General features: G+C 36.4%; 2 protein-coding genes across 5 annotated transcripts in view; one reads left to right on the forward strand and one right to left on the reverse strand.

Annotated features, from left to right (window-relative positions):
- Window positions 1-556: 556 nt before the first annotated feature.
- Window positions 557-8,352, forward strand: LOC111481040 (DNA topoisomerase 1-like). Of its 2 annotated transcripts, XM_023126327.1 has the most exons (9): window positions 557-821; window positions 2,447-2,539; window positions 3,514-3,597; window positions 3,924-4,007; window positions 4,756-4,824; window positions 5,476-5,535; window positions 7,363-7,392; window positions 7,444-7,539; window positions 7,999-8,352. In XM_023126327.1, the coding sequence occupies exons 1-9, from the start codon at window positions 747-749 to the stop codon at window positions 8,119-8,121; spliced, it is 714 nt and encodes a 237-aa protein (XP_022982095.1). In that variant the 5' UTR covers window positions 557-746; the 3' UTR covers window positions 8,122-8,352. The 2 variants fall into 2 exon arrangements, with proteins under 2 accessions (XP_022982095.1, XP_022982096.1); XM_023126328.1 differs by lacking the exon at window positions 7,363-7,392.
- Window positions 8,353-8,625: 273 nt separating this feature from the next.
- The window catches only part of LOC111481038 (U-box domain-containing protein 35-like), a 6,325-nt gene continuing 1,093 nt past the window's right edge, over window positions 8,626-13,857 (reverse strand). Inside the window, exons 2-10 of one of the 3 annotated variants that reach the window (XM_023126322.1) lie at window positions 13,693-13,766; window positions 13,490-13,611; window positions 12,325-12,539; window positions 12,169-12,232; window positions 11,162-11,471; window positions 10,971-11,072; window positions 10,456-10,884; window positions 9,624-10,379; window positions 8,626-8,899 (exon numbers count right to left, since the gene is read on the reverse strand). In XM_023126322.1, coding sequence (XP_022982090.1) covers window positions 8,855-8,899; window positions 9,624-10,379; window positions 10,456-10,884; window positions 10,971-11,072; window positions 11,162-11,471; window positions 12,169-12,232; window positions 12,325-12,539; window positions 13,490-13,611; window positions 13,693-13,766 — 2,117 coding nt within the window. In that variant the 3' untranslated portion in view covers window positions 8,626-8,854. Of the gene's footprint in view, window positions 8,900-9,623; window positions 10,380-10,455; window positions 10,885-10,970; window positions 11,073-11,161; window positions 11,472-12,168; window positions 12,233-12,324; window positions 12,540-13,489; window positions 13,612-13,692; window positions 13,783-13,857 lie in introns of all 3 variants that reach the window. The other 2 variants (XM_023126324.1, XM_023126323.1) reach the window with 2 other exon arrangements.

Genomic DNA, 13,857 nt, shown 5'->3' on the forward strand with positions numbered 1-13,857 from the left:
TAATTAAAATTAGCATATTTTTTCAGAACAAGTTAATTACGAAAACATTACTTAGCAAATACTCTTGTTAGTATTTAAATTTCAATTAGGATGAGTTAATTATGAAAAATGAGTAAGATAATTAATTAATTATTTATTTTGAAAATAGTAAAATAAGAACGATGGAGGTCCACGGAGTGGGTCGGGAACGGGAATGTTTTGATGTTTGAAAAAAGTAAAATAAGAACAAAATATGTTCACGAAGTGGGTCGGGGACGGGAAAGATCTCTACCTCTCGTTTCAATCTCGTAAAATTTTCTATTTATTTTTTTGAGATTTCCACATCGATGAATTTACTGGATAGGGACGGAGACATAGACAAAGACCTAAAATATATTTCCGTTAATTTAAAAAAATATATGTATTTCTACTCTTCCATTTATTTCTCATTTAAATAAAGATTCTCCGAGTGCTATAATAATAATAATAATAATAATATATAATAATATAATAATATATATATATATATGAAAGAAAAGAAAAAAAAAAGAGAAATAAAATGACAACCCTCAGTGGCGCGAGATTGGCTTTACTTCATCCAAAAACCTCTGACCCAAAACCCCTCTTTTCTCTGTCGATCGGTTCCTTCTGAAACTGTGTTCATATCTTTCTTGTTCTCTCTTTGTTCTTGGAATGCCCGCCAATTGATACTGTTGAGGCAATGGGCCAGCTTCAGAGGAGCTTGTTCTTGGCCACTACGTCCAGTGATGCCATTACTTCCTCTGTATTTTTCAACTACTCCGTCTGTGTCATCCTCACGACTCGGTTCTTTCATGGCCAAGGTTCTCATATTCTATAGATTGCTTTCTGTAGTGTTGTCTGGAGTTTTAAAGTGCTTTTAGAAAATTTATACTCTTGCGATTCTCTGTATAGCAGCAAGTACTGTATTAGAGCTGAACTTTATGAAAATTCTGAGAACCTAGTATTGATCAATAATATTTAGCTAGGAATAGCGTTGGGGAGAGTTTCAATTTTATATTGGCATGAAGTTTTGTTAGCAACAAGCAAACTTCTTGTGTTCGACATTTTGGTTACTTTCTATCATTTGTTCGTTTTCTAAAGGTTTTGGAGTGGTCGAGAGAATTTATATATTGATCGGATGGTAGTGTGGTAGGTTACCAATCTCTATCTATTTTTGTATGAGTTATTTAATTCATTCTCGTACATTCTGATTAGAGATTTGTCTCGCGGAAAACATTAAAGACGAATGGTATGAACATCTTAGAAACGTAAGTGATAACAGTCAATACAATCTTCCTAGAAGAAACGTTGGAAGAGTTGCAATTTTGATATACACTTGGATTTTTATTAACACGCCCCTGTAAACTCCTGGTACTTGACATTTGGTTACTTCCGCTCACTTGTATTTTCCTTTTTTGGTGCGTTGGAGTGACCTAGTGAATTTATGGTTTTATGGCAGTTAGCTGTTTGATAACGTTTCTTCTACCAATCTCTCTTTGCTGCTTGAATGGTTGTTTTTGAGTTTTTAACATAGCAATTAGTTTTTTTCAATTTTTAAATTGTAAATTTTATTGTAAGAATATTAGGCTTATTTAATAAAACTAGCATTATTGATTCCTAATGTTTATTAGTTTTTCTTTTCAAGAAGATACTCTTATTTTGAGTAAGAACTGAACTTTCATCGAAAAAAGGAAAGAATATGAGGGCATACAAAAAACAAACTCCAATAGAAATAGGAGTCCGGCACTAACTACAAGAAGGGATATCAATCCAAAAGTAGAAGACCAATATTATAATTTCAAAAATGCCTAGTGACCAATAGCCACAAGGGAGCCTGAAACCTAATAACCTCTCAAATCTCCTCATCCGACTTCTTGATCTCCCTTAAAATTCTATTATTTCTCTGAAGCCAAATACCCCACAACACAACAAAGAAGCTAGCTTGCCGCAACAATTTGCCTTCTCCTTCTTATAAAGAAGATACTAACATAAGGCCCCTTTTTTAAAAATAAATAAACATGGAATCGACTGATTCCCAAAACCATGATACAGAAGAGGAAAAGGGGTTAACCCTGAGGATAACCAAATCCCAAGCGAAAGGCTTAACAAATAACGTGAGGCATTTTATAAAGTCTATTATGTTTGGTAGAGATACTGAGGACAAGAGCCATCCCGACCTACAAATGAAGTTATTGTAGCTTAGAGTGGGATTACAAAACAATAAAGCTTTTCATATGTCAATGAACAGTTCGTGTACATTTTTTGTTTTCTATAAAATGAAGTAATTCCTGGGCATCGATTATACGAGACTATGACTACAGTATTTCTCTTTCTAAAGTAATTGCATCTGTTTTTCTTCTTCTCTTTTATTTTAAAATGTAGCTGACATCAATTTCAGTTGTGTATGTGCCTAAAGTTTTTTTCTTTTAAAAAAATTATGTACCAGATTCAAGTCGATAGTGGACTTGCAGATGAGTCCATCATTTGCCTATCTACATGCTCAAAAGTTCAATTTCGGGGATTTCAAGAAGTTTTTGAGGTACGATAGTCCTGCTAAATATTCTTTTAGAGACAGAAAGAGAGAGATTGATTATTTTGTTTACTTTGCATGATTGGGATCCCTCTTTCCTTGAGCTCTCTTTTGGAAATAACGTTAGTTCCTTATCTTATTATTTTTCTGCATTAGTTTCTTTTTTATCATCTATCTAAAAAATCTCATATTAAACTTTTTGGTTATCCATTGGGATGATGTCCAAAATTCAACAAATGGAATTACTTCCGTCTCAACAAAAGTGGAAATTCACTTTAATTAAAATATTCTTGGTTTTCCTTCATCTATTTATTATTATTTCTTAATCAAAATTGAATTTCTTGAGAGATTGGCTAATTTAGATGTCTAGGGCTTTCTTTGGAAGGTTCTGAAGAGGGAACAGAGAATCGTCTGGATGATTGGAATGTCAGAAATAAAAATACATTTATAATGAAAAATGGTTTTGGAGATTCCATATTAAAAGGAAAGCCCTTTGGCATAGCGTATTAGTAAGATGAGATTGATGAGAGGAGAAGGGTGTTCAGGGATTTGTCTAGTTATGAATTTACATTGTCTTAATCTAGTAGTTAGCATGTCTCTCGCTCTCTCAGATGCATTCTCGTTCTTATATTTTTAATCTTATGTGCATATTAGCTCTAAAACAGAGTTCTACAAGGAATGTTTAGGTAGGGTTGTTTACTTTCAAACTTAATGATTGCTGTTTTGAGTTCTAACCGTTTGAACCTTGTATTGTAGCTCCCACTTGGAGTTTTCCTTTTAAATGTTTTTGAAATTTTTTTACCAACTATTCATGCTAATTGGTCCTACTTTTTGTAAGTTCCAAGGTGCTTTTGCTCTGGGAGCACATCTTATCTACCCACATGTTCGCACATCATTTCTCCTTGAAAATTTGTTTCTTACTTATTATTTTGCCTTTGTGAGGTCGGGTAATTTTGGGTTGTAAAGATCTAATTATTTGTCAGGATCCAGAAGCTGGTTCCGTCAGACATAAAGAACATGAAGAGAATGGACGAGATGAACTGTTTAGGATCCTCAATGAATTGAAGGTAGATTTTATATTATTGCCTCCGATAGGGAATTTTGTTATTTGTAAATATCTACTAGACAGCAACTTATTTCTATTTTGTACAAAAAATTATGATGTGAAGTGTCTGTATATTTATTTATTATTGAAACATCAAAGAAATTCTTTGCATTTGATTTTCTCCTACGGCTAGTTGGCATACAATTTCCATAAAATTGAGCATTTTTCTTCTTATTTAATTGTACCCCGTTTCATGCTCGCAATTTTTCCTTGAGTTTTATTTTTGAATGGTGATTGCAGTAGAACTGACTGTACAGAAATGTATATTTATTAACCAGTTATTTTTAGCCAGGGGATCAATTGTCTCTAGGCGCAGTTGAACTCAAGCAGCATTTTACCCAGCCCCCACCTCGCTATTCTGAGGGAACATTGGTAAGTGCAGCCTAACTATTAGACTGAAAATTTTGAGCCTATAGATAGCCGAATACTTGGAAAATATCATTGTTGTCACCATGTATCATTGATATTCAAGAGCTTACACATTTTCATATTCTGTTTAAAAAATTCCATTGGAAAAAAATTGGGTTTCTGACAAACGTAGGAGATTGGTGTACGTGTCCATTTTCCCCCCTTTCTTTACCATTTGTCATTTTGTTATATTCACCTTATTGCATGTCTTTATTTAAATGCATGCATTTTTCTCATGTTTACCGTATTTTGAATTTTTATATTTCTAAATTCTAATTCTGGACTGATGATGAGTTCAAGAGCTTAAAAATCTTCATGAATGGGCCAAATAGTATAGAGAGCCTGGTAGCAGCCAGTTCTCTTATCATGCTGTTTACTGAACGAAACCCGTGTTAGAAAAAATTCATAGTCACATCTAGTTATGGAAATTTAAATTGTAAGAAATTAGTTGTTTGATGTATAACTATAAATATTAATACTAGTTTTTCTTGAATATTTAGGTATATTTTTATTTCACTTTTGCCCCTTTCTGCTCTACTAGATATATGATAGAATTTGGGGGGCCATTTGTTAGGTCATGCCCTTATTAGTCTTAATATCTATTAGGTTTCTCAAATCATGTGCATAAGCGCCCCATAATGTAGAGATATTCTTACATCATTTTGGTTTTTCTTTTGAAGTTTTCTTATTTCACTGGAACTGGATACTACAGGTTAAGAGGATGGAGGAGCTAGGGATTGGGAGACCTTCCACATATGCATCCACATTAAAAGTTTTACAGGTTGATCATTGAAAATGATGATTTTTTTTTTTTAACAATATGTGGGGTGGGACATTTGTCCTCTGAGTCAAGGGTACATGCTTTCAGTTTTATTTTCTATGATATGAAGCTTCATGAAAATGATGAATGATTGCATCCTATCATGTGGAGGATATAGCTTAGAATATTAGTGTTTTGAATATCCTATTCTTGTGCTAAGTAGATAACCAGTTTCTTTCTGTTAAATATCTTTTATTGCTTCTTGGAGGATTGAATAATCTTATTGTTGCTATTGTAACTTCAAGACTAAGATTCCTTTACAGACTTGTACAAAATGTGATTCATTTCCACATTCAAGTGAACGCACAACTGCTTTAAACTTGAACTTGTTTGGGGCTATTTGATGCCCTGGTCTGTTAACAGTTTTAAATTTTACGTGGCATGATAAACCTTACATGTATTCATCAATTATTCTATTTATTGCCGTTCGAAGTGATTGATTACATTGTAGCATAAAGTGATAAAGAACAGAACTTGCATCTCTTTTTTGAGGTTTGCCTGTAAGGACTTCGACAATTGTATTGATTCTGACATGCCTTTTCACGTCATTTGTTTACAATTTCATGATGATGTCATATATTTGCTTATTTAGTTGATTTATTTTACTATCAGGACAGAAACTATGTGTTGGTGAAAAGCCGTGTTCTACATCCAGAGTTTCGTGGGCGCATGGTATGCTTTTAACTCTTAGTTACATCAATTTCCAATTCTACAAAATCTAATTTCATTGTTTTTTTTTTAAATCATAGCCACTCATAGGATGAAAAGAGTTACTTCTTCCTAACAAATCATTTTTTAACTCCTTGTCTAGCATCTTATAATAAAGTAGGTGGATATTCAAAATGAAAGTTCCATCATTATCCACTATATCTTATCAGTACTGGTCCTACGACAAAACCGCTGGTTAATTATTAAAAGACAACCAGAAAATATTATTAAGGAAGAGGATAAGGGTTGTTCTGGACGTTTTCTTTCTGCATTATTTCACAACTACAGTTCATAAGAGTGTTTCATGCAATTCAACTATTCTCACGAGATAACTGTCATACCCTAATACAATTGGTTGCCTTGGTAACTTAATAGGATACTAAATCCTATGACTTGAACTCATTCCCAGTTCTTTATTATTCACATGACCTTGACTTTTGGCCAACATATGGTGGTTGGCGTATAAGTCTAGTACAAATGGAATCACGACATTCATAAATCCAAGTTATGGATATGGATTAGTGGGGTAATATCTATTTTCTTGGAAATTGTCAACATTTTGTTAAATGATTGACATTGTACTCGATATATATATTTTTAATATCTATTTTCTTTCTTTATGTTTTTCATTATTTCTCTCATCATTATTATTTTTAATATATAAGAAATGGACAATGTTTAGAGCATACAAAAAAAAAAAAAAGAGAGAGAGAGAGAGACTACAAAAACAAGGTCGGTTGGTAGTTAATAACCTTAAGAAGGCTGTAATAACAAAATAATTTTTTGTAGTGCTCCTAAATGTTTTATGTTTCACATTATTACAAAAGGAAGCCACCGAAGCCAACTTATCCTGGTTTACTTCAATCTGAAAACTTTTCCTGGAATATCTGAAAACTTGCAATCTGATGTACTCGTTGTGTTTGATCATGGTTTACTTCATGCAATTTTTATTGCTCAAGGAAATTTCTCCTGTGGTTTTTTTTTTCTTCCTCGTTCGAGACCTATTGAAACTGCACTTACGGTTTCTTTTTAAAGTTTTGAATTTGAATGACCTTTTTGTCTCTGAATGTATCAGAATCTAACCTTGCGTAATCTTTTCGCTCATATATCTTAGTTGTTAGGTTTAGACACACCACACATCAGAAATAGAGAGAGAAATTCCATTAGATATGTCGAAATAACTCAGCTTCTTGATCTTTAAATTTATTTTCAAAGATTATTGTATTCATATAGCCCCTTGAAACCTATGGTCAAGCTTACGAGCCTCAAAAGATACTTTTTCTACAAGCGTTCACTTCTTTTGCATTGCTTCCAAGTTCATAGGCGTATCACAAATAGCATACGGGACCTACTCTTTGTATAAGTCTCCTTTTGCACCCATAAGGATTAGTTTCTGTATTTTATAATTTAGACGGAGCAAGTTCTTTGTTTGCCACAACTTGCCTTTAAAATTCCATTTTGCAAAAGCTATTTTTCTTAATACATGTGAATTATTGGGATTGGTTGTCTGTTCTTTAGCACAAAATGGATAAATGTTCTTTCAATTTTGTGTCAGTTACTGTTTTTCCTTAGATGATACTTGTTTGATTCCATGTAGCAACTGAAGAGGCTCTTTTGATACTGAATTGAGACTTGTGTTCTTCCATTTCTGATAAGAAAAGAAAAATTATATCAACTGTCAAACATGAATTAAGAAAAAAGATAATGATTGAATCTCTCTACTGATAAATGTATCTGCAATTTTTTTTAACTCATGAATCTTCATTTAAAACTGGACCTTTGTTCTTCCAGATCAAGGACGTGGACTCTATTACACTTGAGGATGCCCTTGAACTATTACATTACCCTATTACTTTGAGCACTTCTTGACAGGGACATCATCCAAAGGATGGTCAACCAGTGATACTAAAGATTGCAAAAGCTGGATTCACCATTAGACATCGGCACACGATGGCTTCCCTTCCTAAGGTCTTTTTTTTCACTTCCTCCCTTTTTCAATTTGGCTATAAAATTCCTTCCCCATTTTTGCTTATGAATAAGAACGTTTCCTCTAAATAACACGAGGATGTTTAACTCGACGTTGAACGTTATTTGAACGCAAAAAGAAAAGAAATAATCTCTTTTCTTGAAAATTCAAACCTACAACCATTAGGCGAGGATATCGATACTCTAGGTCTTATTTTTACTTGACTGATGCCATGTTCTCTCATTGGTCTTCTTTCTGTGGGCATGGTTTTCTTGGATGCCATTACTTCAGTTCTTTAGGGGTTCTCTTGATTCATATTAGCTGGAAGTTTGTTTGCGATCATCACGATCGGGATATATATATATATATATGTACTCTAACCGGTTGAAATTAATTTGCATTTTTTAGTTCAAACAGAAGGTGAAGATTCAAGTATCTTAAAACGTTTGTTATTTTGACAGAATTTGAAGCCGAGTGACATCGATTTAGATAAAGCGTTGAAGCTTCTATCAGGTAAGGATGTTAGAAGGTCTGGGCGGCTTAAAAGCAAGCCCAAAGTTGAGGAAGCTGTTGATGCCCTTTAGGCTCCACAAAAAAGGGGCTTTATTTATTGAGTTTTGCGGCTACACCAGGAAGAATTTGCATTAGGGATCTTAACTTTATGGCAAATTTAGGTTCATTCTCCCTATATTATTTATTTTAAATTCCGTCTGGATTCATTCATGTAAGAAGACCCATTAGATGATCATACACACACTTTGACAGCTAAATTACATGTATCCTTTAATTATAATTATTGAAAAATAAGAACACTCATTTAGTTTGAGAATGAACAATTACTTGCAAGCATGACAAAAATTTTGAAATTGTTAAAATCGATTTTGCAATCTTTGAAACAACTCTAAGATATGCGGGTAATTGTTTAACGATTTAAAATGAATTTGATAGTAAATTATGTTTAAAAGTGTAGAATCAAAATTGAATTAATTTTGACAATTTTAAAATTACACTCAAATATGTTTTTAATGTAAAATAGAAAAATGATTTTGATGCATAGAAGTTTGTATATACAATCAAATAAATTATAAAAGAATGGGATTATATACATAGATCTCTATCACTAGCCCCTCTCTTGCTTCTCTAATATACAATCAAGTAAATTATAAAAGAATGGGATACTAAAGGATAGAGAATTTGTTCATCACGTGAGCAAATGATGAACAAAGGACAAATATGGTCTTCAATTTATATACAAATTGGCTTTCTGCCCTCACTGTAACATTCAAAAAAAAAAGAAAGAAAAAAACTGCCCCTTGTTTATCTCGAGCTGTCGTATGATTGCGGAGATGAACTCATCATTCCCTGCGGTAAAATCATCGTCGTGTTAGAGTGCTAATGATAGAAAAAAATTTACTTTTTGAGGTCAGGTAAGAGTATGTTTGGGAGAGCATTGTAATTGTAATAACCCAAGTCTATCGCTAGTAGATATTGTCTTTTGTGGGCTTTCCCTTTCGTGAAGGGTACTTCCCTCCCTCAACGTTTTTGAGAAAGGTTTCCACACCTTTGTAAAGAATGGTTCGTTCCTCTCTCCAACCGATGTGAGATCTCACAATCCACTCCCTTCGAGGACGTTCACAAGCCACCTCCTTCGAGGATGCTCACAATCCACCCCCTTCGAGGCCCAGCATCCTCGCTAACACTCATTCTTCTCTCCAATCAACCACCCTCCTTTGAGGCTCAGCGTCCTCGCTGGCACACTGCCCAGTGTCTGGCTCTTATACTATTATTGTGAGATCCCACATCGGTTGGAAAGGCGAACGAAAAGGGTATGGAAATCTCTTCCTAACAGACATATTTTAAAAACCTTGAGAGGAATCCCAGAATGGAAAGCCCAAAGAAGATATAATATCTGCTAGCGGTGGGTCTAAGCCGTTACAAGCATACTCGAATGGTAGTACGTTTTTTTGTTAGTATTTGTTCAGAAAGTACTTGAAAGTAGAGGAAAATAAGGTTAAAAGTAGTTTCTTGAATCAGAAGAAAATGTTTTGCTCATGGAAGCAAAAGATAAAGGCAATGATAAACTCACCAACGGTATAGAAACTTGGCTGCTGCTGCGAGTGGGGCTTATGTCTCCCATCAGTGTTGGGTGCATATAATCTTCTGCAATAGTTCTCAACCTGTTAAGCTCGGGAAGGACTTCCTTTCCAAGATCAGGCCTATCTTTACGTCTTAACTCGGCACACTTGAGCGACAACTTGGCAAACGACAACGCTTCTTCAACAGGCCAATCGGTAACGGCTGGATCGAGAATATTTGCAAACATGTCATTCTCGATCGCTCGTTCGACATGGTGAGTCAATCCCATTGGCGGTCGAGAAGTTATCAGCTGGAGAAACATGATGCCTAATGAGTATATGTCTGATTTCACGCCAAGCATGCCTGTCTGCTGATACTCGGGATCAATGTAGCAAAATGTTCCAGCAGTTGATGTCATTCGGTACTGTGTTACGTTATCCGCAACCGATGGAGGTACGAGCCTAGCTAAGCCAACGTCGCTGATCTTACTAACAAAGTTACGATCGAGCAAAATATTAGCTGGTTTGAGATCACGATGCACGAGTGGCTCTGGCTTTGTTTGGTGTAGGAACAACAATGCTGTTCCAATTTCACCTGCAATTTGAAACCTGAGCTGCCACGAAAGTGGAGGCGTGTTTCCTCGTCGTAGAAGTCGATCTTCTAAGCTCCCATTAGCCATGAACTCATAGACCAAGCAGCCGTACTCGGGGCACGCTCCGAGGAGGAGCACCATGTTTGGATGGCGTATACAGCTAAGTACTTCTACCTATGAATCGTTATATTAGATAAAGTTATGAGACCTCTTAGACGTTCTAAAACATGGAAGTTGTTCGGTAACGTACCTCTTGTTTAAACTGCAATCGTCCTTGAGTTGCATCGGGACGTAAAACCTTAATGGCAACAGGAGTATGATCAAGATCACAATTGTAAACCGGACCATAACCGCCTTCTCCGATCTTACGAGATTCAGCAAAGAATTCCGTTGCCTCTTCGATCTCCTCGATCGTATACTTTCTATACCTGATATCGCTTTGTGACAATGCATCAATAGCCCTTTTCTTTTCTTCAGCTTCTTTGTGAGCTTTCATTTCAGCCTTCATTCTTTTCTGTGCTTCCAATTCTGCAATCCTCCTAGCTGCTTCTGCCGCCTCAATGGCTGCTTTTGACTTCGCCTTCTCCTGTTCGGCTAGCGCCAATGCAGCTTCCCCGGCCAATCTCGCCTCTTCTATTCTTTGTTCTTCTTCTAATTTCCAGCGTTGCAGCTCGACCGCCTGCATCTCGAAACATAGATATCATGAAACAGCCATCGAAAGCTGGTCTCGATATCCATCCGTGTTATTAGATCGGTTCGTCTTACCTTTTGTTTTGCTGTAAGTGCTTCCTTGCAGGCTGTGCTGTACATTTCCATGGTTTGCTTGAGTTCTAGCTTGAGCCTACGCATCTCAGCCTCCACATCTTCCTGCACCATCATATAAAAGTTCATATAAAACAAAGCTTTATTGCATCAAATGAATGGAACCATAGGCAATAATGTGGCTCAAAACTTACCAAAGACTGTGATGAGATTGACAATCTATCACTATCTTGCGAGATCGAAGAGAACTCAGACGGGAAGTTCATATCCATCGATAACCGTCCCATCGGTAGAGACTCGAAGCTCCGAGTCAAGTCAAGATTTGTACTACTCGACATCCGTGGTGGGGTGGCTCTTCCTCCCATATCTAGGCTGTCATAAACTGAAGGAAATATACGATCAATGCTCGGTCTTCCTGAGCTAACGTACGATATATCTGATTCTTGAAAAGACGAATCTCCATACGACGGTTTGTAATTGTATCCTTTCCTTGTGAAGGGTGACCTGGTTTCAACAACATTTTGCTCATCAGTATGCCTAACAAAGTAAGAATGTAACGGCCTAGGCCCACCGATAGCAGATATTGTCCTCTTTGGGCTTTCTGTTTTAGGTTTTCCCTCAAGGTTTTTAAAACATGTCTGCTAGGAAGAGATTTCCACATCCTTATAAAGGGTGTTTCGTTCTCCCAACCGATGTGGGACATCACAATCCACCCCCTTTCAGGGCCCAGTGTCCTCGCTGGCACTCGTTCCTTTCTCCAATTGATGTGGGACCCCATCAAACCCACCTCCCTTCGGGGTCCAGCGTCCTCGCTGGCACATCACTCGGTGTCTGGCTCTGATACCATTTGTAACGGCTCAGGCCCACCACTCGCAAACATTGTCCTCTTTGGGCTTTCCCTTTCGGACTTTCCCTCAAAGTTTTTAAAACGCGTCTGCTAGGTAGAGGTTTCTACACCCTTATAAAGGGTGTTTCATTCTCCTCCCCAACAGACGTGGGACATCACAAAGAACATGACTAGTTTACGCTTCTCGTGGATTTAGTAGTAGTTTAACACAAAATCGGAGTAAAAGTGTTTTGTTCTACTTCGATCGATATTAATAGCTAATGTATTAAAACGTCATACAATTTAGTCATAGCTTACTAAGTTAACGACTTAAGTTTTAATGTCTATTTGGACGATGTATAGGGTCACTCTCACCTCATGAAATCCGTCTCGTCCTGCGATCTACGTGGCAGATCAATGGGACGTTTATCCAAAGAGTCTGCTAACAAATTCAGCGTTAGTTTCATGGAGAATATTGGGACAACCAACAAGCATATAAGGTAAAAGGAAACTGGTTTGAAAGAAGTTAACCTCTTGCAGATGTAGTCTGAGGAAATTGGTAGTCGGACCTGATGGATTTTGTGCTGCTTTGTTGCACTAATTGCGACCGTAGAGGATTCACGACCGGAGCAGGACGAGACGCTGAACGCATCGATTGAATTTTACCTTTAGAAATGACAAACACATTGCAAAAATCTGGTGCTCCTTTTGAGACATTTCCAGGAACATCAGTTGCCTTGAATCTGCTTCATAAGAAGTTTGTATCAAGTTAATGATATCTACCAGAAACTTCAATGCTTTCTTCATACATAATAAGCCATAAAAACGACCTTTTCAACTCAACCAACTGTTCGAGTTTGATACTCATAGCTGTTCGAGTTTGATACTCATAGCTTTTGGGTTGCATTGATTGAGTTTTTCAAGTTGAACACTTAATATGTGTAACGGCACAAGCCCACCGCTAGCAGATATTGTTCTTTTTGGGTTTTTCCCCTTTCGGGCTTCCCCTCAAGGTTTTCACACCCTTATAAAGGGTGCTTCGTTCTCCTCCCAACCAATGTGGGATATCACAATCCACCCCCCTTCAGAACTCAGCGTCCTCGCTGGCACTCGTTCGTTTCTCCAATCGATGTGGGACCGCCACCAAATCCATCCCCCTTCGGGGGCCCAGCGTCCTTACCGGCACACCGCCTCGTGTCTACTCCTTTCGAGGAACAACCACCTCGTTGGCACATAGTCCGGTGTCTGGCTCTGATACCATTTATAACAGCCCAAGCCCAAGCCCACCTCTAGTAGATATTGTCCTCTTTGGGCTTTCCCTTTCGGGCTTCCCCTCAAGGCTTTAAAACACGGCTGCTAGGGAAAGGTTTCCACACCCTTATAAAGGTTTTTTTGTTCTCCTCCACAACCAATGTGGAATATCACAATATGTTTACCTAAAAACACTTACGGTTTAGATTGGACTGATCGAGTTTTTTGGGTCATCAGGTTTCTAAACACTTGTTTAGTATGTTTACTAAATGATTAAACATTCTCCAAGAGAAAAACGTCATGGGTAAACTCTATCGAGTCGATCCAATTGTTCTGAGTTTAATATTTATAGTTCGAATTGGAATTGATCGAGTTTTTTGGGGTCATCAACATTCTCGAACATGTTGACCTAATAAGAAAAGAAAAGAAAAGAAAAGAAACATACCTTAAAAAGCCAGATTTTGATGAAGCTCCCACAACAATGTTCTCTATGGCTGTATTTGCAGCATACTCAGTTAAGGCCTTAGCTATGTCTGTATCTTCCAATACAACATCTTTGCATTGAATCTGAAACTCAGAAAATAACAATAATAATAAATAATAGATAAAAAATTGAATCTTCAATAAAATAAAATAAATAAAGCTTACATCTTTTCGAGTACAAAAGCAACGAAAAGGAAGGAATAATTCTCTGACGCCAGCTTCAGGGTCACATTTCATCTCTGCATCCAAAAAGAGCTTCATCATTAGATATATATATATATATATATATATATATATATATATATATATATATATATATATATATATATA

The sequence above is a fragment of the Cucurbita maxima genome, unplaced genomic scaffold (assembly GCF_002738345.1).
Source record: "Cucurbita maxima cultivar Rimu unplaced genomic scaffold, Cmax_1.0 Cma_Scf00006, whole genome shotgun sequence".
NCBI lineage: Eukaryota > Viridiplantae > Streptophyta > Magnoliopsida > Cucurbitales > Cucurbitaceae > Cucurbita > Cucurbita maxima.